General features: G+C 37.2%; 1 protein-coding gene across 1 annotated transcript in view; it reads left to right on the top strand.

Annotated features, from left to right (window-relative positions):
* The first annotated feature begins 12,056 nt into the window (after positions 1-12,056).
* RALA (RAS like proto-oncogene A) overlaps positions 12,057-23,224 on the top strand; it is a 97,552-nt gene continuing 86,384 nt past the window's right edge. The window contains exon 1 of the mRNA XM_060686130.2: positions 12,057-12,145. Within this exon, the coding sequence (XP_060542113.1) occupies positions 12,106-12,145 (40 nt within the window). The 5' untranslated portion in view covers positions 12,057-12,105. The remainder of the gene's footprint in view (positions 12,146-23,224) is intronic.

The raw sequence follows: 23,224 nt of genomic DNA, 5'->3' as shown, positions 1-23,224 counted from the left end.
CCCAAAAAGCATTAAATAACCTAAATTGGGAGTTTATGATTGAACAAATTAAAATGATGAAATTTGGAACGAACTTTGAGACAATGATAAAGACAATGTACAATAAACAAAGGACGAATATAATATTAAATGGAGATATGACTAAATCATTTCAGATAAAGAAGGGGGTAAGACAAGGATGCCCCCTATCATCATTATTATTTATTATGGCCCTAGAAGTATTGTTAAACAGGATTAGAAATAATAACAAAATAAAAGATTTGAAGATTAGGAATGAGGAATATAAAATGCAGGTCTTTGCCGATGATGTAGTGTTGATTGTGGAGGAACCATTGGAATCGGGCCAAAGAATTTTGGAGGAATTAGGTAGATATGGAGAAGTGTCCGGATTTAAACTAAACAAAGCCAAAACTAAAATGTTGGTTAAGAATTTGACAGAAAGGCAAAAGGAAGAAGTAGAAAAGACAATGTACCTACAAATTGTTAAAAAAAATTAAATAACTAGGAATTTGGATAACATCAAGATGTTCAGCCCTGAAAGAGGATAATTACATACCCCTGATTAAAAAAATTAAACAAGATTTAGAAAGATGGGGAAACCTGCAACTATCTCTTTTAGGTCGGATAGCTGCAATAAAAATGAACACACTGCCCATGTTATTATATCTATTCCAAACTACGCCAGTTAATCGTGATAAAAATTTTTTTGTAGAATTGAACAAAATCACAAGGAAATTTGTTTGGGGAGGGAAAAAATCTAGAATCTCATTATGATCATTACAGGACAATAGAAGTAGGGGAGGCTTTGGACTCCCCGCATGGGAAATTTATCATAAAGTGGCCAATTTAGTGTGGATAAGGGAATGGGTTACCCTAGAAAAATAAAGAATTTTAACTCTGGAAGGGCACGATCTACAGAGAGGTTGGCACGCGTATCTATGGGATAAGGAAAAGAAGAAAAAAACATACTTTCACGGACATAGGATACGGGACACTTTATTACAAACCTGGAAGGAAATTGGGCAAAAACAATATATGAAGGTCCCAAACTGGCTTTCAACAATGGAAGCCATGATATACCCTAACGCGCTAGGAATTGATAAAATGTTTATGTACAAGGACATTTTAGACAGTTGCAGGAACTTTAAAACTAATGAATTACTGAGAGAACAGAGCATTCACATTGACTGGTGGCCACATCTGCAGATTAAATCTAGGCACCAAAAAGACAAGGAGGAATTCGGAATAGAGATGGGACCAAACAGATTTGATAAATTATTGATAGGCACGGGGAAAAAATACTACCTAAATTATATAATTACCTATTAGAATATGACAGAGCAGAAGAGGTGGTAAAAGAACAAATGATTGTGTGGGCAAAAAATATAGGGTATAGTATAAATTTGGCTGATTGGGAAATAATTTGGAATAGAAACTACAAATTGACAAGAGCGGTAGCATTTAAAGAAAATCAATACAAAATGCTATATAGATGGCACTTAGCCCCCACAAGATTAGCCAAAATCTACCCAAACACAAGCCCAAATTGTTAGAAATGCAACTACCACCAGGGTACCTTCTTTCATATGTGGTGGAAGTGCCCCAAAGCGATGAAGTATTGGAAAAGGATACGAAATTGGATCCAAGAAATAATTGAGGAAAATATAAATTTGGCACCTGAAACCTTTCACCTGGGAGTACTAAAGAGGACGTACGAGAGAAAAAAAAGATACTTAATTATACATATCATTACGGCAGCTAGAATAACATATGCACAGCATTGGAAAGAAAAGGGAATACCACTGGAAGAACATTTAATTCGGAAAATCCTAGAATGTGTCGAGATGAGAAAACTAACATATGAGATTAACAAAAAAGAGGAATCAGAATACTATACGGTGTGGGGACTTTGGTATAAATGGATGGAAGATCGAATAAAGAAGGGATAAGAGATAGTATAAATAGTAAAATAAGTGAGTAAGTTAGGAGACACTATAACAAAAGAATGTATTCAATTTGTATATATATTATCACTGTCAAACCAATATTTTGTGTATTGTATTACAATGTAATCTAATAAAAAAAAATTTTTTTTAAAGAACTGTATACTTATTGCTACTTGCCTATTGACAGAAATCCCACCAGATTAATGCACTCACCCGACCCCCGAGCAGGGGAAGAAGGGAGAGAGAAGAGCAGAAGGGTCTGAGTAGAGCTCCCCTAGACCCCCAGGTTTTTCTTTTTAAGCCTAGAGTTTACAGGGTGAGAGCTCCCTAAAAGCCCTTCAGTTGCTCCGGATCCGGGACAAGTCTGCTTTATGCAGTCCAAGGCATTCGTGACCACACCAGCAATGCAATTTTAAGGATTACAAAAATTTTGACCATGGATGTTGGCAGAGCAAACTCAGGAGAACAAAAAAATGCAAGTATTTTGAAACTCCATTTAAAAGGAGAAGAAATGGTGCCTGAGGGCATGGAGACGAGGGCTGGAAGATTACTGCTGGGTGAGTTAGCAAACTCACAAGCTGTGACTGTAAAGGGCTTTCAAGAACTTTTAAACTTCTTTACTTCTGCTCTTTTGGAATCAATTGATAGAACCTTTCAAAAATATAATTTGCAGCACAACAGGGATTTGCTGGTCGGGAAAGAGGCAGAAATTATCCGCCTAATGTGATTTTGGATGACAAAAAAGTGGTCAAGACAAAGAACCTTAAGATGGAGGTTGACATAGGCGAAACAAAGGACTTGGCAGACGTTTCCATACAACTAATTGAAAAGCAACAAGTAGTCTCCTTACTGCAAACTGATAAATCTTATCGTGATAATTTTTGGTTCTACAGACAAAGGAATGGATTGATCGACCATACAAGCAAGAAGAGTCGATATGGGGGTTTCAAACCAGAGGAAATAAATCTAAGAAGGGAACGAGTTTTAAAGATTTTAAAGATACATCAACCTCAAATTAAAATTCAAAAACTCTCCAAAATAAAAGCAGAGGGGAAGAAGAAGGACTGGAAAAAATATAGAAAGAAAGGAATGAAGAATGTTTTATTGATGTATTAAGATTTTAAAAGTTTGAATCTTGAGAATAAAAGCAGGAGGAAGAAAGGAAGAAGAGTAAAATGGTTAATTAAAATTTAATGGATAGTTTCCTGAAAGTTGTGAATTTATATTCTGAGAAACGAAGTAAGAATATTTTATTGATGTATTAAGAGATTTTTAGAACGTTTAATATGAGATTTTAGTATTTTAAATGTTGAAATAGAATGGTGTTTGAGGGTTTGAATGAAATTTATCAGTGTTTGTTAATGTTTCTAAAACTCTAAAAGTTATTGGATTACATGCTAAGAAAAAGGCTTTTATACTTAGGAAGAAAGAATTTAATTTAATTGATTTTCAGAATTTATAAAGGAAAGGTTGATGAATAATTTGGAAAAAGGGAGTTAAAGTGTGTGAGGGAGTTTTGAATCTTGCAGTAAGTTAGAATATTTTAGCATATGTTTGTTAAATGTTATACCCTGTTTTTGCTCTGGGAAGTCGGGGGTGAGGGGTGGGGAGGGGGGTTGAAGGTTGGGTTAGGATATAAACGGAGAGACAAATAAATGTATTAACAGATAAGTAAATGTGAGGGAAATGTTACATTAAATGAAATGAAAAGATGTACTTAGACGATACAATGAATGATTGATTATATATTGTATATTTGTTTGTTCATAAAATAAAAAACTTTTTTCTTAAAAAAAATGGCTCTGAGTATTTAAGGTTGCTGACCCCTGCATTAGGGCAAAGAAGTCAGTGATGTTGACTTGGCCCCGCCCACCCAGTCACATGACCACCAAGCCATGCCCACCAAACAAGCCACACCCACAGAACTAGTAGTAAAAAAAATTGAAACCCACCACTGAACCTTTTGCTAATCAGTTAACTAATGTATGTAGGAAACATCACAGTAGTAATGGGGGACTTTAATTACCCTGACATCAACTGGAAAACAAACTCTGCATCAAGTGGGAGATCACACAGGTTCCTTACAAGCCTAGTTGACAACTTTGTCATTCAAAAGGTACAAGAGGGAACTAGATAAAAAGCTGCACTTGACCTAATTGTCTATGGAAATTCTCAATCATCCAGAAACTGAAGAAGCTTCTTGGATGAAAAGTGGAATGTCTTCAAAGAAAAACCAGAAAGCCTAGTTGCCTCTTGAAAACGAACTTTTGGGAACTTCCGGTGGCACCGCAGGCGCCGAGGACGCTCTTTTCTTGAGCACCACCCCGCGATCTCGTAAAGCCACTAGAACAGCACAAATCAGCCGTCTAGCAGCTTGAAAACTTTCTCCTGGGAAAAGGGGAGGAAGAGAGCAGACGGGCGTAGGTAGAGCTCCCCAAGGAGCCTCAGGAACAATTCTGGGGCTCGAAGGGTAAGAGCTCCCTGGAAGCCCGACAGAGCTCCAGATCCGGGACGTTTCTGCTTCAAGCAGAAGAAGACGCCGCGACCACCCCTACAAACAATGCTTGAATAAACATCATTTGGAAGCAGGCTGAGCAAACTCAGGAGAGATTAGATCTGCAAGTACTGAACTTTAACTCCAAATGTGTATTACTTCCTTCTAACTTATTAAGGGGAGAAAGTGAAACCAAGATGGCGATTGAGCTTTAATGGGGCGTGAAAGTGAAAGTTAAAAAGGAAAGTTTCTTTTAGTGTTGGCAGCCCCTGTTCAAAATTAGAGATTTGTGTTTTTTTTTTTAAAAGGAGAAGATTAAAGATAACAGCAGTGATTTTTTTTAAAAAAAGGATTGATATTATTTAAAGACTGATTTCTGGATTTGGTGGATTTATTGTTCTGGCAGCTGATTAAATTTAAATTGGAAACTAAAAATGGCTTCAAAACAAATTAAGGCTATTGTCCCCAAAAGTGCTGGGACTTCGCCAGCTCAAACGTCCAGATTGCAATCTCTCTCTGTTTCAACGGAACCAACAATATTAACATTTGAAATGTTGCAGGAAGCCCTCAGAACACAAGCCTCTGTTACAGAAAAAAAAATTGCTTCAATGTTTCAGGAGCAAACTCGAGAAGTTGCTGATGAAATTGCTCAGGTTAAAGAGACTATTCAAAAATGAAACCAAGAAATTAGAGAAGATATTATTATGTCAGTACAAGGATTGGCAGGACACATTGAAGCAATAGATGAAAAAGTGGAAGAAATTAAGCAGTCTAATGAGAACTTGGAAAATAAAATGGGGGAGGTCCAGAACAAGATGGAAAGAGCAGAGGCGGATGTGATAATGATACAATATAGAGACATGGAATTTGCTTTGAGAATAAGAGGCCTCAAGGAAAACAAGCAAGAGAATTTGAGAGAGATCTTTTCAGAAGCATTTGCACAGATAATGGAAGATCAAAAAGCAAATTTTGAATGGCAAATTGACAAAATTTGTCATGTCAATTCATGGGTGGCCAGACAGAAACATCTACCAAGAGACATTGTAGTTTATTTTACAACAAGAAGATTACGCAATGAAATCCTACAAGTCACTTTTAAAAATAAACTTCAAGTGCAGGGCCGGAGGTTTTAACACTGAAAGAAATTCCCCCCAAAATGTTGAGAGCCAGAAAGGATTATGCCTTTCTGGTGGAAGAACTGAGAAACCATCAGATACAGTATAGATGGAAAGTTCCAGCTGGTCTAGTGGTGAATTATTCAGGAAAAAGATACCATCTCAATTCAGTGTGGAAGGCAAGAGATTTCTATACCAATGTATTAAAGGCCCTCGGCCCCAGGAAGCTAGAAGGAAGACGGAAATAGAGGGGGCAAGAAAGGGGGAGAAAGAAGAATTGTTGGCACAGTCCCAAAAGGGTGATTTGATTATTCAAGAAGAATTAATACAATTTTCGACTACTGTTCAAGCTTTGGAGATAGAAGAACCTAAGGATCAAAGACCCGAGCAGCAGCCAAGCGTCAAGAAGAATTAATAGTGCAGCACCTTCAAATGATTCAAGGTACTACAAAAACAGAAGCAGTGGGAGGAGCAAGACCAAAAAGTAAAATGCATGGAGATTTCCAGCAGATGCTCCAAGTGCTTCAGAGGGCCAAGAATGGCAACTAGATTTTTGACCTGGAATGTCAATGGCCTAAATTCACCACAAAAGAGGAGAAAAATATTTCATTATTTGAAACAGTTTAAAAATGATATAATTTGTTTACAAGACACTCATATCAGAAGTAAAGATCAAAAATACTTAATAAATGCAAGGTTAGGTATACATTTTGTTGCATCTGCTCCTGAGAAGAAGAATGGTATAGTTATATACCTAAAAAAAGACTTAATTGCTAAATTAATTGAAGCAGATGATCAAGGAAGATTTATAGCAATTGAACTTTTAATAAAAGGAGAAAAAATACTTTTAATTGGAGTCTACGCACCAAACCAACAACAGGAAAAATTTTATAAGCTTTTATATTCCAAGTTATTACAATGGGATTATAAATCATGTATTTTATTGGGTGATTGGAATGGAGTTTTGGACACTAAAAAAGATAAGAAGGGGCTCTTGCAGAACATTTCAATGCATGCCAGATTGCCAAAATCGTTTTTTGAAATGATGGAGGATATGGAACTGAGAGATATCTGGCGAGAGATATCCCAAAGAAAAAGACTTTACCTTTTTTTCTGATAGACATCAATCTTTCTCAAGGATTGATTTTATACTAATTACAAATGATTTCTTTTCCAGAGTGAAGAAGACGAAGATTTGTCCAAGAGTTTTAACGGACCGTAGTCCAGTCTGGATGGAATTAGAGTATGGAAGGGGATCTAAGAGGTCTTGGAAGTTAAATGAAAATCTGTTTAAATATGAGGAAAATGTAAAAGAATGTAATTTATGAAAGAATTTTTTATTATAAACATGTATAAGGGTACATCTATGGAAATGGTTTGGGATGCAAGCAAAGCATATATGAGAGGCATTTTGATATATTTGAATAATAAATATAGACGCAAACAGGGGGGAAAAAAAGGAAGGATTTAGAAGAGGAAATTAGAAAAAAAGAACAAGCTTTGGTATTGAATCCAGCAGATAAGAAAATAAAAGAGGCAATTAATTTATTGCGAGGGCAATTTAACGTTAATGGTTGATCAGGTTGCAACTAATTTGCAATATGCTAAACATAATACTTTTTGTAATGCTAATAAACCAGGGAGGTGGTTAGCATATTTGTTAAGGAAAAAACAAAAGTCACGGACCGTAGAGAAAATAGAATATAAAGGTAAAGAAAATATTTATCAGCAAAATATGATTAAAAAAGCATTTTTAGAATTTTATACGAGGTTATATACTGGTGATAAAATTCAAGGTACAGATATAGATAGATATCTACAGAAAGAGAATATTCCTACAATTACAAAAGAGCAAAGGGAGGGTTTAAATCAACCAATAACCACTGAGGAGATTATGTCTGCAATTAAGCAGTTGAAAGTGGGTAAAGCTCCTTGGGACGGATGGATTGACAGCTGCTTATTATAAACATTTGCAGTTAGAAATGGTGGGTCCATTTAAAGAATTATTTACTAATATACAATCTGGAGGAGATGTATCCCCATCTTGGAGGACAGCTTATATTTCTTTGATTCCAAAGGAGGAACAAGACCACACCCAGCCAAAACATTATAGGCCCATATCACTTTTAAATACAGATTACAAGATTTTTGCTAAAATATTAGCAAATAGGTTAATGACAGTCATGCAACAAATGATTCATAATGATCAAACTGGTTTTATAAATGGCAGACAAATGAAGAGTAATGTAAGGCAGGTTGTTAACCTATTGGAGTATTTGGGGAAGAACAACCAAATCCCTGCAGTGCTGATATTTCTTGATGCAGAGAAAGCATTTGATCGATTGAATTGGCAATTTTTATTGAAAATAATAGAAAAGATGCAGTTCGGGGAACATTTCACAAAATCTATTAAGGCAATATATCAGAAACAAACAGTGCAAATAATAATTAATGGTAGCTTAACAGATACTTTTAATATAGAAAAAGGAACAAGACAAGGATGTTCTTTGTCTCCATTATTGTTCATTTTGACTTTGGAATTTTTGTTAAGTAAGAGCCTTCTCTGTGGGGGCACTGACGATCTGGAACGAGCTCCCCCCAGAGATACGGAGGATTCCGGATCTGCGCACCTTCCGCCGCGGGCTGAAGACTCTGTTATTTCATCAAGCTGGCCTCGCCTAAATCTTCTCCCTTTTAAGTGCAAATTTTAAATTTTAATGTATTTTAAAATATGGGTATTTTAAATTATGGGTATTAATTCAGCCAAATTTATTTAATTCATTTTATTCTATTTTAAATTTTGTATATGTATGTGTTTTATTTTATGGCTGTTCACCGCCCTGAGTCCTTCGGGAGTAGGGCGGTATAGAAATTCAATAAAATAAAATAAAAAAATAAATAATAAGATACGTGGGTCGGACAAAATTAGTGGAATTAAGATTAGGCAGTATGACTATAGATTACAAGCATTCGCAGATGACTTGGTTGTTACCTTAACCCAACCATTACAGTCGGTTGTAGGTCTAATGGATATAATTAATCAATATGGACAAGTATCTGGATTTAAAATAAATGCAGGGAAAACGAAGATAATAACTAAAAATATGACTATAAATCAAAAAGAAGAATTAGAAAGACTAACAGGATTTGAAATTGTAAAAAAAGTTAAGTATTTAGGGGTTTATATTATGACATCAAATGCGAAATTATTTAAGTATAATTATGATCCGTTGTGGCAAAAAATACAAAAAGAGATGGAAAACTGGAAAAAATTACAATTATCCTTGCTAGGAAGAATAGCAGCAGTAAAAATGAATGTTTTGCCTAAGTTTTTGTTTCTTTTTCAAATGATACCAATACTTTAAAAAGATGAGAATTTGAAGATATGGCAGAAGGGTATTAATAATTTTGTTTGGGCAGGGAAGAGACCAAGAATAAAACAAAAAATAATGCAGGATACACGTGAAAGAGGAGGTCTCAAAATGCCTAACTTAAGACTTTATTATGAGGCAGCTGTTCTATCAGCAATGAGTGATTGGATGAATTTAACAGAAGAAAGAATTTTGAATATTGAGGGATATGATTTGGTTTACGGGTGGCATGCTTATTTATTATACGATAAGAAAGTGGACAAGACTTTTAAAAGTCATATATTAAGGAATGCTCTATTGCGTATCTGGAAAAAGTACAAGTATAAACTAAACGAGAAGTTACCATTGTGGGCAATACCCAGACACGCAATAGAGAATATAAGTGTAGAGCAAAGGCAGGATGTGATTACATATAAAGAGCTTCTTAACAAGGAAAGAGGTATACTACAATTAAAATCTTTGAATCAACTAAGAGAAAAAAGGACAATTTGAACATGGTTTCAATATGTACAGTTGCAAGCTAGATGGAGAGATCAGAAAATTGGTTTTCTGCAAAATGAGGAGAACTTGGTAAAACAGTTTAGAGATCAAAGTCAAATGCATATAAAAAGGTTGTATAATGTGTTGCTAGAAATAGATTCAGAAACGGAATTAGTTAAGGACTGTATGATAAAGTGGGCAAAAAATTTGGAAACATGGGAAAAAATATCGGTTAGAAATGTGAAATTCACGCAAGCTCAAAATTTAAGAGAGAATTTTTATAAAATGTTTTATAGATGGCATCTGGATCCTAAAAAGCTAGCTTGTATGTATCCAAGTGCGCAACCTAAGTGTTGGGGAAAATTGTTGTAATGACTGTTAAAACTTTTTAAATAAATAAAAAAAGCACTTTTGGAAGACTGGATCTAATTCTTACTAATAGAGAAGAAGTGATAGAAGGAGTTGAAGTTACCAGAATTTTGGGCGAGAGTGACCAAGTCATACTGGAATTCAATATAATGCAAACATAAGCCATACACCATAATCCAACCAGAGTCTTATACTTTAAAAGGGCTAATTTCGACAAACTTAGAAAGAGCTTGGGGAGGATTCCATAGATGAAAATCTTAAAGGAGAAAATAACTCAAGAAGCTTGGGAAACTCTGAAAAATGTGATTATAAAAAAATCCAGTCCACCCGAATACCACTGAAAAAGAAAAATAAGAATTCCAAGAAAAAAACACATGGTCACATAAAAAACTCTCTTATAAACTGAAAGATAAAAAGGATAAGTATAAAAAATGGAAAGAGGAACACATAATTAAGGCAGAATACCAGCATATAGCCTGAATCTGCAAAGATGAAGTCAGGAAAGCTAAGACTCAGAATGAATTAAGACTTGCAACAAATGTCAAAAATAATAATAAAAAAAAGATTCTTTCAAATGTAAAAAACAAGGAAAAAGTCAAGGAAACAATTGGTCCACCAATGAGAGACGAAGGCAAGGAAGTGACGGGCAACAAGGAGAAAGAAGAGCTGCTTAATTCATTCTTTGCATCAGTCTTAATGCAAAAAGAAAAAAATAGCCCAACCTACCAAAAACAGAACCATAAAAGACAGACTAGAAATACAAATTAAAATAGACAAGAAAATAGTAAAAGAACACCTGTCCACCCTAGACAAGTTCAAACACCACGACCAGATGGATCCAGGGGTGAAATTCAGCAGGTTGTGACAGGTTCTGGAGAACTAGTAGCAGAAATTTTGAGCAGTTCAGAGAACTGGTAGCAGAAATTTTGAATAGTTCGGAGAACCGGCGAATACCACCTCTGGCTGGCCCCAGAGTGGGGTGGGAATGGAGATTTTGCAATATCCTTCCCTTGGAGTGGGGTGGGAATGGGGATTGTGCAGTATCCCTCCCCTGCCATGTCCAGTAAGCCACACTACACCCAGCAAGCCATGCCCACAAAACTGGTAGTAAAAAATTGGATTTCACCACTGGATGGATCACACCCAGAGTTCTAAAGGAGCTGGCAGACATGATCATACCTTTCAAAGATCATTGCATTAACAGAGGGATACAGTCAAGATCAAGTGAGGTACTAATACCACTCTATAAAGCCTTTCCAGCCGGTTTGCACCAGTTTGGCCACTGGCTGGCCCCACCCCTCACCTCTCCCCTCCCAGTCACTCCTTATCTGGCCTGAGAAGGTAAGGGCAACAGCAGGGGAGGAAAACTCGCTCCAGGTGGAGCTGGAAATCACTACTGTAGAGGGTGGTACAAGAAATAATGCAAGGAGTAGTGTAGCCCTCGCCGGCTGGAGAGAGGTAATCGCATTGTTGTGGCAAGGTGGGGTGGCGCAGACAGGCCAAAGTGGCAGTGATGATGGCCAGAGCCTTAGTGCAGGAGCGAAGTGCCCCTGTACTTGACTTTGCACAGCAACAGCATTCCGCCTTTGTCACAGTACATTTACATTCAAGGCAGCCCTCTTCTCCCACCACTATGGACTTGGAGCTGTAAGCTACATCCAGGAAGCACTGTGGCAGAGAGAAGCAGCCCAGTCTGATTCTCTGGCACCACATCTCTTGCTGGGTTTCGCTGCCCAACAGTTAGATTTTTAAAAAGATTTTTGCAGCAGGAAACGGGCATCTACTTCCGGCCTTTGTTAGTGCAGCTGGGCATGCCTCGGTCACTCGGGAAGATGTGCGACCTGCTCTCCGCCCTAAGACACTGGCCTACCACATTTGCCACTGCCGTCAACTCATGTCCTGCCTGCTGACCCGACCTGCACCACTGTTGCTGCCGCTGCTGTTGCTACCTTATCGCTGAAGTGGCCTGCCCATTGCTCCCTCAGTGCCTTGCACAGCACAGTGAAATTTAGTGTGCTTCACAATGGGGGAGACTGGGTCCCCTCCTCCTGGAGCCCATTATGACACAGAGCCACAATGCAACCCTGCACCACTCACCCCTGACAACAGTAGTGGCATCAGCCACAGCCAGGTTTGGTCAGCAGGCAGGCCATGAGGCGGCAAATGCAGAAATCTTTTTAAAAACCCTGACTGTGGGGCAGCAATACCCAGCAAGATATGAGGCGCCAGAGAATCAGACCTGGGCGCTTCTCTCCACCGCAGTGCTTCCCAGACGTGGTTTACAGCTCCAATCCTGAAGCGGTGGGAGGCTCGGGCTGCCTTGAGTTCAAATGTATCCCAATGAAGGCGGAATGCTGTTGCTGTGCAAAGGCAAGTACACGGGCGCTTCTAGACCAGTTCAGGCGAACTAGTTGTTAAAATTCTGACAAGTTCAGCAAACCGGCTAATCCCACCACTGGCTAGCCCCAACCCTTCCTGTTTTCAGCCATTTTTGGGCTGTTTTTTGGTCCATTTTGAATGTTCAGTAGTAGTAAATAAATAGTGAAATTGTGTCAAAGACCTCAACAAGGTACAATTTCCCTCTCTATTTATTTATCATTACTGAACATCCAAAACACTCCAAAAAATGGCCCGTAAAATGGCTGAAAATACCCCCAAAATGGCCTGGAAAATGACCTGGAAAACAGCCTAAAAAGTGGCCTGAAAATGGCTAAAAAAATGGCCCAGAAACAGGCCCAAAAACAGCCGAAAATGGCCCCAAAACAGCCAAACAAATAGCCTGAAAACTGGTCTGAAAATGCTCAAAAAACAGCCCAGAAATTAGCCAAAAATGGCCCAAAAATTACCCAGAAAATGGCCTGAAAATGGCCCAAAAATGCCCCAAAAATGGCCCTGAAAACAGCCAAAAAATGACATGTCTGTCACATGACACCCCTCTCAGCCACGCCTACCCAGCTGGTCATTAGGGAGACCCAGTTGTTAAATTACTGGAATCACATCACTGAGTAAGAACATAACTAGAGTACTGCATCCAGTTTTGGTCACCACAGTATAAAAAATATGTTGGGACTCTAGAAAGAGTGCAGAAAAGAACAACGAAGATATTAAGAGATTGGAGGCTAAAACATACAATGAACGGTTGCAGGAACTGGGTATAGCTAGTCTAATGAAGAGAAGAACCAGGGGGCACATGATAGCAGTGTTCCAATATGTGAGGTGATACTACAGAGAGGAGGGGTCAAGCTATTTTCCAAAGCACCTGAAGGCCAGACAAGGAATAATAGATGGAAACTGAACCTGATTGAACCTGGAAATGAGAAATTTTCTGACAGAGAGCAATCAACCAATGGACCAGCTTGCCTCCAGAAGTTGTGAGAGCTTTATCACTGGAAGCTTTCAAGAAGAGACTGGACTGCCATCTGTCAGAAATGGTCTAGGGTCTTCAACTTGGGCAGGGGGTTGGACTAGATGACCTACAAGGTTCCTTCCAACTCTGTTAATCTGTAATCTAATCTACCTAGAGGGAAGTAAGCAGTGGGGTACCCCCCTGCTCTGTCTTAGGTCCAGTACTCTTCAATATTGTCATAAATGATTTAGATGAGGGAATAGAAGGAGAACTCACCAAATTTGCAGACAATAGAAAGCTGCCACGAATAGCCAACACCCCAGAAGATAGGCTCAAGATCCAGAAGGATCTTGACAGACTTGAGCACTGGGCCTTATCTAACAAAATGAAAGTGAATTGTGAGAAAAGAATAGAATAGGTAGAAAGTGAATTGTGAGAAAAGAATAGAATAGGTGGAATCCTAGTGGACAGTCATTTAAATATGAGCCAGCAGTATGCTGAAAACACCAAAAAAAGTCAATTCAATCCTAGGCTGCATTAACAGAGGAATAGAATCAAGTTCACATTAATATGTTAGTATGGTTTTATAATGCCTTGGCAATATGCCTTTATAATGCATTCTTCGAATATTGCATACAGTTTTGGTTGTCACAATATAAAAAAAATATAAAAAATATTGTTGAGACCAGTGGTGGATTTCAAAATTTTTTACTACTGGTTCTGTGGGTATGGCTTTTTGGGTGTGGCATGGCTTGTTGGGCGTGGCTTGCTGGGCGTGGCGGGAGGAAGGATACTGTAAAAACTCCATTCCCTCCCCACTCCAGGGGAAGGTTACTGCAAAATCCCCATTTCCTCCTGATTAGCTGGGACTCAGTAGACAGAGAATAGATGGGGGTGGGGCAGTCTGGGGTGGTATTTACTGGTTCTCTGAACTACTCAAAATTTCCACTATTGGTTCTCCAGAACTGAAACCCACCTCTGGTTGAGACTCTGGAAAGAGTGCAGAGAAGAGTAACAAAAATGATTTGAGGGGGGGGGGTGGACATACAAAGAATGGTTACAGGAATTGGGTATGTCTAGTCTAATGAAAAAAAAGGATTGGGGTGATATGATAGCAGTGCTTCAATATTTGAGGGGCTGCCACAAAGAAGAAGGGGGTCAATTTATTTACCAAAGAACCAGAAGGCAGAACAAGAAACAATAGATGGAAACTAATCAAGGAGAGAAGCAACCTAGAACTAAAGAGAAATTTCCTGATAGTGAAATAATTAACCAGTGGAACTGCTTGCCTTCAGAAGTTGTGGGTGCCCCATCACTGTTGTTTTAAGAAGAGATTGGATAGCCATTTGTCCACAATAGAGTCTCCTGCCTGAGTAGGGATTGGACTAGAAGACCTCCAAGGTCTTTTCCAACTCTGTTAATCTGTTAACTCAGACAGACACATCTTTAGTTTCACAGGAATATAAAATGGAGGTGTGATATAATCAAATTTGCAAAATTCTTTTACAATAGTTCATTTTAATAAAAGTAGTTTTAGATTTCCCTGGACTCTTGTTCCTAGCTTGAATCACATAGAGGGCTGACACATAGAGGGTTCCAATACAAGCAAAATACAATAGTGTGCCCATCACTTTTGGAAGCAGCTTGTTGCATCCTGTGGCCCTCTCTTTATTTAAAAGATGCATTTTCTGATATTGTAATTGATGTGCAATTCCAGGAAATGATGCAACTTTTTCAATTAGGTGATGACACATGTGACCATCATACTTATGCCTATTTCAGAGTAACTTTCTTGCTTCGAATCCAAATCCAATGCATCACATATATTTTATAGAGTTATTAACAGAGTGGGTGATAATTAGGATAAAGATATATGGGTGTGAGTGTGCATATATTTATTATGCAGCAAATTTTCCGTGGTATTAAGAATGACTTAATTGTATTATTGAAGATGTAACCAATGAAACAGGTGAAGGAACCAACAATTACCAGGCAAGATAAACCATTACATTTCACAGTGATGAAGAGAATGGCTATATATCTTTGGATTCAAAAGGATGGGTGAAAACAGCAATTATAAAATATAAACAGAAAATATAAAAATATTGTTTCATTTCTACATATTACAGTAGGCTGCTCTTCTGCTTTAACCAAATACTTGATGTTTAAGAGTCATGTCTTATGTGGAAAATTGTGTAATTGGGTAAAGATGATTTTTCTTTGAGTAACAATATACAAAGCCATTACCAACCACAACAGGGACATTTCAATTTTCTTAAGTGTTTTATCCAGATTTGATAATAAGAACTTTCTAATAAGTGGTTTTGAGTAATGAAGGAAAATCTTTGGGGAGTCCTGGTTTAAATGATTTAAAATAAATGAATTTTGATTTAAACCAAAAACACAAATACTTGCAACAACAACAACAAAAAGAGCTACAAACAAATATGACCAAATGTGAATCAAAGAATCCTCAAATTCTGTGTAATGCCAATATATTTATATTTTATGGTGACACTAGGGATCCTTCTAAAGCAGAGCCATAGTCATCAGCAATGTGGATAACTCAAAAAAGTATTAAAAGTATTGCTAGATGTGATATAACTGTTGAACTCTTTTCATTAATTTGTATTAATTTTCTTAGAGTGAAAGAACAGTACCAGTACTTAAAAATGGGACTTATTTTCTTCATATTGTAGCCCAATTTTTTTCTGAATGTCAGGTATCTATCTAATTAGTGCAACAGAACTCTAAGGTGATCTAGAATGCAATTTTATGTAAACTGATTTGAGAATAAGTCCCTTTGGGCTTAGTGAAATTTGTTTCTGAATATAATATTGTATTATGTTCAAGCCTCATTAAAATGTTAATTATATTCTTGCTTCAGAATCCTAAAGGACCACTTCTGTTGTGGAGGTGAAAGTGTTGCCATTAAAAATTCATCATTGGTTTAAAATTAGAATGTGCTACTTAAACTTTACTATGTGCACTGCAATAAGAAAAATAGCAGCTATTTACACCTAGCTTTCTGTTTGTGGCTATAGGAAGTGAAGTACAAACATTTTAGGAAAAGCCAAATCAAACAAATACATGATAGAAACAATATATATAAAAACTCAATGGAAACAGTTTTAGTAAAAATATGAGAAGTGTGAGGAGAAGATTACACATCAATGTTTGACTGCAATCTTATATGCTCCAAAATTACATGAAAATAAGCTCCGTGGATCAGAATATTGGTAGTCCTCAGCTTATTACCATAATTGACCTCATAATTTCCTTCTCTAAGCAAGGTAGTGGTTAAGTGAGTTGTGTCCCATTTTACAACCTTTTTGACATATAGATCACTTCAGTTAAGCGTGGTCATTAAGCAAATCTAGCTTCCCCCATTGATTTTCAGAAGCTCCCTGGAAAGATTACAAATTACAATTCCAGGACCCCAGAACATTGCAGCCATCATAAACTCATTGGCTGACAAGCACCCAAAATTTGATCATGTCACTGTGGTAATATGCAGTGGTCCTAAGTGTGAGAACTGATATGTCACTTTTTTTCAATGCTGTTGTAACTTTGACTGATCTTTAAATAAATGGTTGTAAGTCAAAGACTATAGTAAAACTATTATAAATGAGTGTCCTGTATCTCTAATGATCTTTGTAAAATTATACTACTTTATCTGTCTAATTCAGAGATCTTTAACCGGCTAGGGGGGAAGAGGGGATAGTTCTAAGTGAACGGTGGGCGAGCACACAGATGCAGCTCCATTTGTCCAAGCAGTGGGCACATGTGCCCACTGCTCACACAAATGGAGCTGCATGTGCACTTGCCCGCCTATTGCACGCACACTCAACCTCGCTTGCTATTTCTGCAGCCCAGTTCTGAATGGACCCCAGCCCAGTAGTGAGCCATGGTCTGAGAGTTAGGGACCCCAGTCTAATTCATAATATTTGTTGGAAGTCAGTCCTTTATGAAGGATTAATTCTGTTTTTCTTTCTTAATTTGTATTTATAAATTAATATAAAGTTTTGATTAGTTTTGTTTTATTAAAAATGCCAAATCCAGTAAGCTTCCTTATTATAAATCAGTATGACTGCATAATAGGCCTGGAGAAATTTATTGCTATCACTAATTAATTGGTGTTGTCATTAAGATGGCTTCCTCTTGCTTACAAATGAAAAAATTCTCCTACATTCAGCTAGCATAGAAGAATGGAATAATAATGTTCTCTTGAACATGTTGTATTTGTATCAATGTATGGGCCTATTCCCTTCACCAGCAAGAAGGTAGTACAACTAACCAAAACCCTGAATCTATTTAACAATAGATTATTGTTTCCTAGCAGCAAATTAAGAACATCTGTATTGCTATCTGTCTTTTGGTAACAATTACATTTTTATATTCCTTCTCTTCAAATCCTGGGGTATTTTTTTCATCATTAGAAAAAAGGGTATCTGAATACAAAGGTAGCTGGGATGTTAAACAAGATGACTGGTTAATTAATATCTTGCTTTTATTTTGTCCATCTCTAAGTGACATATATATTCTTCCCAATCTCATTTTTCCTGCAATAACCCTGGCGGATTGGTTGGGATCTTCAGGATTTTTTGTTATCCTGCAGATTGTCTGCAGGTAATAGAAGATTAAAATAGTCTTGTCATTCAAATATGTTAACTGGGCACCAAGGTTTAGTACAGTATGTGAATCTTGGTAATTCTTCCAATGAGTGATTTGCTCAATTCTTTAGATCATTTTAGCTTTCCTTTTATGCACCTCTTTCAAATCCATAGTATCATTTCTGATGTGTAGTAATTTGACCATATATAAAAATTTTAAGTACAGATAATTATAGATTTATATAAAAGCTTTATGATATTGCAGGGCTTTTTCTTGTCTATGTAGTTCTTTTTATAATGATCAAAGTTTGTATTTTTATAGTAGCTATATAATGATTTAACATTGCCATTGAGTTTTTTTATCACTTCTCTATCTTATGCTGATACTAAACTAGATAGAATTATATGAAAATAAATACATATGCAATAGCAAATTTAATGCACTCTTCTCCAGGCTTTAGCAGAAAACTGGCATTTGTTATTTCTGTTTTATTCTTTCTATGTGTATATAAAGAAAACAGGGTGGAGAAGAAAGTCATAAGTCAAATCCACTCAACCGTATATCAATAGTCATATGGTGCTGGTACCTGATGGAGTAGAAGGCATCTGATTTTTTACTTATCTATACAGTATGTTTGACACTTGGTATCAACATAGAATATTAGAGGGTTTCCTCTTTTAAATTATTGGGAGTGTTCATTAGTCAAGATCTCACCTGGAAAAACAACACGACCCTGGTGGTTAGTAAGGCTCAATAGAGACTTCATTTCCTTAGAGTCCTGCAGAAAAATCAGGTGGAACAATGGCTGATGACTTCTTTCTATTGGTCTACTGTTGTTTAACAGTATGGTATGCTGGTCTAACAGCTGCAGACAGGAAGGCGCTACAGAGGAGAGGTGGCGTGGCTGGCATCGGGCGATACGGTGTGGATTCTGGAGTTCCAGGAGAACACTGATATCCTAGCCGATTTTGGGGATCCCGAGGGATCATAGCTGTCTTGTGGAGACAGTGAAGAAAGAAGACGCTGGCTGGCATGGATAGGGAATGAGCAAGTTCTCTGAAATGGCATTAGTCTTCGACCCATCGGCGAAGGAAGGCAGCCATTAAGGAGCTGTCACAAGCCAGAATGGCCACGATCAGAAAGAGGGAATGTAGGAGCGGTAATTGAACAGAGTATTGTTACCGGGTGAGTAATTGGCCAACTCACAGGTAAAAGAAAAAAAATATTTGACTGCTTGAAAAAATTGTAGCGGAAGATTGGAGGCTAATTGGCACAGAAGGACTAAAGTGGAGAAAGAAAAAAAAACGGAACTTTAAAAATCAAACCTAAAGCCCTGGAAAAAATCTTCCATTCGGATTTAAAACTGGATTTGGGGGGGGGGGAGAATAAGACAAGGAAAAGAAGATAGAAAAACATTTTAAACAGCAGAAGAATTTAATGTGGAAAAGAGAAAGTGAACGCTTTTGTATATTACAAGATGGCTACTTTGTTATGGAAAGGATTGTGAATCAGAGAAAGACAACTGTTGGTGGAGAGCGTGAGAAAGAGGTGTGAGAGAATTCATACAGCTCTACCAAGATAAGAGAACAAAGGACAAAGACTGAAACGGTGCTGGCTCAAGTGAAGATCTGAATTGGACATTATTTAAAGGGGGGGAGAACACTATATGGACTTGGAAATTTGAAATATATGTAAAGGAAAAGAATAAATTTAAAAATCTCAGCCTTTGAAATTGAAAATATGGAGAATTGGGAGGAGGAATTGAGGGAGATGTTTCAAAAAATAAGAGAAGCATTTAAGGGAAATAAAGAAGCAGAAGATTGGTTAGAATGCAAAAAAAGAGAAAGAGAACAGAAAAATGAGAAACAAAAGAAACAAAGAGATAATATTGGAGAAGAAATAATTGAAAGTAAAGATAAAGATGATTACACTGGGTTTAGCAGTGACAGAATAAGAATGGATAAGGGAAAATACATCTCAAATAAGAAAAGAAGAGAAATAAATGGGGAAAGATTGAGAAAGAAAATTAATAGAGTTAAAATTAAAGAAAAGAGGCTGAAGGGGAGATACAAGAAAAGGAAAAAGTGGAAGGTAAGGGAATGGGAGAAAGGGAGGAAAATACCAAGAAATGGAGTTGTGGAGAGATTAAGGGAAAATGGTTAAGAGTCAGTGAAAATGTCACTTCTGGTTTCCTCGTCTTCGGCGGCGGCGGTGCCTTTTGAAGCTCCGCCAGCCCCACCGCTTGTAGAGCCGCTTCGCAACTAAGAAGCGGCTCGAAAACTTCAAAATCCTTAGGAACTTTGAAGAGAGATCGCAGGGCACAGGTTGAGCCCCTGCAACCCCCCCAGGGAATAGGGGAGGGAACAGGAGCGGCTCCCATTCAACCTGCTGGACTCCGGGCGGCGTGGGACAAGTCTGCTTTTGCAGAACAAGCCGGCTACAGGAAACTTCAAATTTAAAGGAAAGGAATTAGCCTTAACAAGCAGCATATTTCTACTTCAACCCTGAAACTCGGAATCGCAAGTATTAGAGTTTTCTTGGCTTTCTAATCTGAGCGAAAAATGCGGATGAGTGAAAGTGAACTGTAAAAACATGGCGCTTAGCCTTAGAGTTAACGAGCTGGCGAGTGTGGATTGCTGAACTCATCTTGCTTTGTCACAAAGTTTCTAAACTGTTACGAAGTTGCTTCGCTTGTAACAAGAGAATAAGAGAGAAATTTCTCCCTTTTCAATACTGGACTTTGCTTTACTTTAGTTTTTATTTGAATAAATCTGGGGGACTTTTTCAGAAGTCTTTGTGGAGGTGGGAGAAGAGGAAGAAGAACTTCCCTTTTTAGTAAAACTAGCTTACGTGACAGGATGGCCTCAAAGAAGCAGGAAGTGAAGGCAACAGGAGGTGGATCTCCCACACATAAAACACAGCCTCCCCCTGAACAACAGATACAGACTCAGAAAAAAGATTTTGACGTGGGAGATTTAAAAGAATTTATTTCTAAAATTCTGGATGATAAATTTCAAAAATCTCAACGGGAGATAGATGACAAACTTCAAAAGTCACATCAGGAATTTATGCAGGAAATTAATGAAGTTAAAGATATGGTGAAACAGAATCAAAATAAGGTGACCAAAAAAATATCAGAAGTGGCGTCTGGCCTGGCAGAATTTATTATTAAAGTTAATTCTAAAGTTGAAGAATTTAAATCAGAAGTTAATGTTAAGATGAAAGACAATGATTATAAAATTGCTGATGTTGACAATAAAATGCAGAGAGTTGAAAATGAAATTGTGATGGTACAATTCAGGGCAATGGAGTTTGCAATACGGCTTCGAGGAATTCGAGAAGAGGATAGACAGGATTTGAGACAGGTCTGTTCTGAGGCTTTGGCCAAGATTTTACAAGTTAATCCCGATGTGGTTTTTCACAAAATAGATAAAATTTATAGAGTGAATTCTTGGATGGCCAGACAAAGGTGGCCAGAGATGTGGTCATATATTTTACAGACAGAGAAATAAGAAATGACATCCTGCAAAACTCCTTTTACACCTCTGTGCAAGTGGGGGGCTCACGAATTGGAATTTTTAAAGAACTACCCCCTAAAATGTTGAAAACCAGAAAAGAATTCGGCTTTCTTGTTAAAGAATTGCAAAATCAACAGATACCATTTTGGTGGGACGCCCTAGTTGGTATAATTTTGAGATACAAGGGAGAAAGATATCGTTTGAACACCGTGGAGAAGGCAGAGCACTTCTACACTACTATTCTTAAGGAAAGAACACCATCCCCACGTACATCTACAGTTTTGGAGATTAAGGAGAGTGATGAGAAGCAACCTCAACGAGAATTGCAAGAACAGTCTAAGCAGGAACCAGAGGAAATGCAAGGCGCAGAAGGAGGTTTTTTGGATGAGCCTTTGCTGGAATCTTCTCCAATCTTGGACCCGGTTCGGATGATCGAAGTTAAGGATCAACGTATAACTCGAGCTCAATCTAAATTACTTAAACAAAAGCAACAACAACAACAGGAAAGACAAGATAAGAAGGGAGCTAAGACTACTACACAAGAGACTGGAGCCATGGGGGGAGCGACTCCGAAGATCGTGGATGATATTCGGTTATTCTGCTCTTTGCTCCAGAAAGATGAAGATGACGCTTAAGTGTTTATCTTGGAATGTGAATGGGTTGAATTCAGCACAGAAAAGGAAGAAATTATTTACATATTTGAAACAATTTAATAATGATATAATTTGTCTACAAGAAACGCATATTACAGTTCAAGATCAAAAATACTTGATAAACTCCAAATTAGGAATACATTTTATATCTTCAATGTTGCAAAAAAAGAATGGTGTGGTTATCTATGTAAATAAGAAATTTACGGCTAAAGTTATAGAAACAGATGAAGATGGTAGGTTTGTAGCAATTGAATTACTTACAACATATGGCCAAATTCTTTTGATAGGAATTTATGCTCCCAACCAACAACAGGATTATTTTTATAAAATGTTACATACTAAAATACTACAATGGGACTATAGATCTATTTTAATTATGGGAGACTGGAATGGAGTAATAGACTCTAAATTAGACAAAAGAAGTTCAGCGAAATCTAGGATTAGGTTACCTCAGACCTTTTTCGATATGAAAGAAGATTTGGAACTAAAAGATATTTGGAGAATACATAATCCAAAAGAACTGGATTATACTTTTTATTCAGATAGACATAGATCCTTCTCTAGGATTGATTTTATTTTGTTGTCAGATGATTTACTTGTCAAGACAAAAAGAACAAAGATTTTTCCAAGAATTTTGACTGACCATAGCCCAGTATGGATAGAAATTGAGATGGATAAGGTTGAGAGACGTTCTTGGAGATTAAATGAGAACTTGTTTAGATATGAAAAAAACACAACAGAACTTAAAAAGCATTTTAAAGAATTTTTTGAAATAAATTTGAATAAAGGTACCCCAATAGAAATTGTGTGGGACGCAAGCAAAGCTTATATGAGAGGGGTACTTATCTACATGAACTCTAAACATAGACTGTTTCGACAAAAGAAAAGATCTGAATTGGAAATAGAAATAAAGAATAAAGAACAGTTACTTATTAAAAATCCAACAGATGAAAGAATATGCGGTGCTATAAAACTTTTGAAAGACCAATTCCAAATGCTTATGGCGGAACAAGTTGCAACAAACTTACAATATGTGAAGCACAATACATTTTGTAATGCTAATAAACCGGGCAGATGGTTGGCTTACACATTGAGGAAAAAACAAAGTATACGGACTATTGATAGTATTGATATTGGAGGAAAAGAAATTTTTCAACAAAAATTAATTAAAGAAGCTTTTGTGGACTATTATACCAAACTATATGCCAAAGAGGAGGTGCAGAATGGACTTATAGAAAAATATTTAAACGATAAAAGAGTTACAAAAATTACTGATCAACAAAAGGAAAGAATGAATTATCCTATAACAGAGGAGGAG

This window comes from Pantherophis guttatus, chromosome 4, assembly GCF_059756535.1.
Source record: "Pantherophis guttatus breed Tessera chromosome 4, ASM5975653v1, whole genome shotgun sequence".
Taxonomy (NCBI): domain Eukaryota; kingdom Metazoa; phylum Chordata; class Lepidosauria; order Squamata; family Colubridae; genus Pantherophis; species Pantherophis guttatus.
This window is presented reverse-complemented; position numbering and strand designations above follow the sequence as displayed.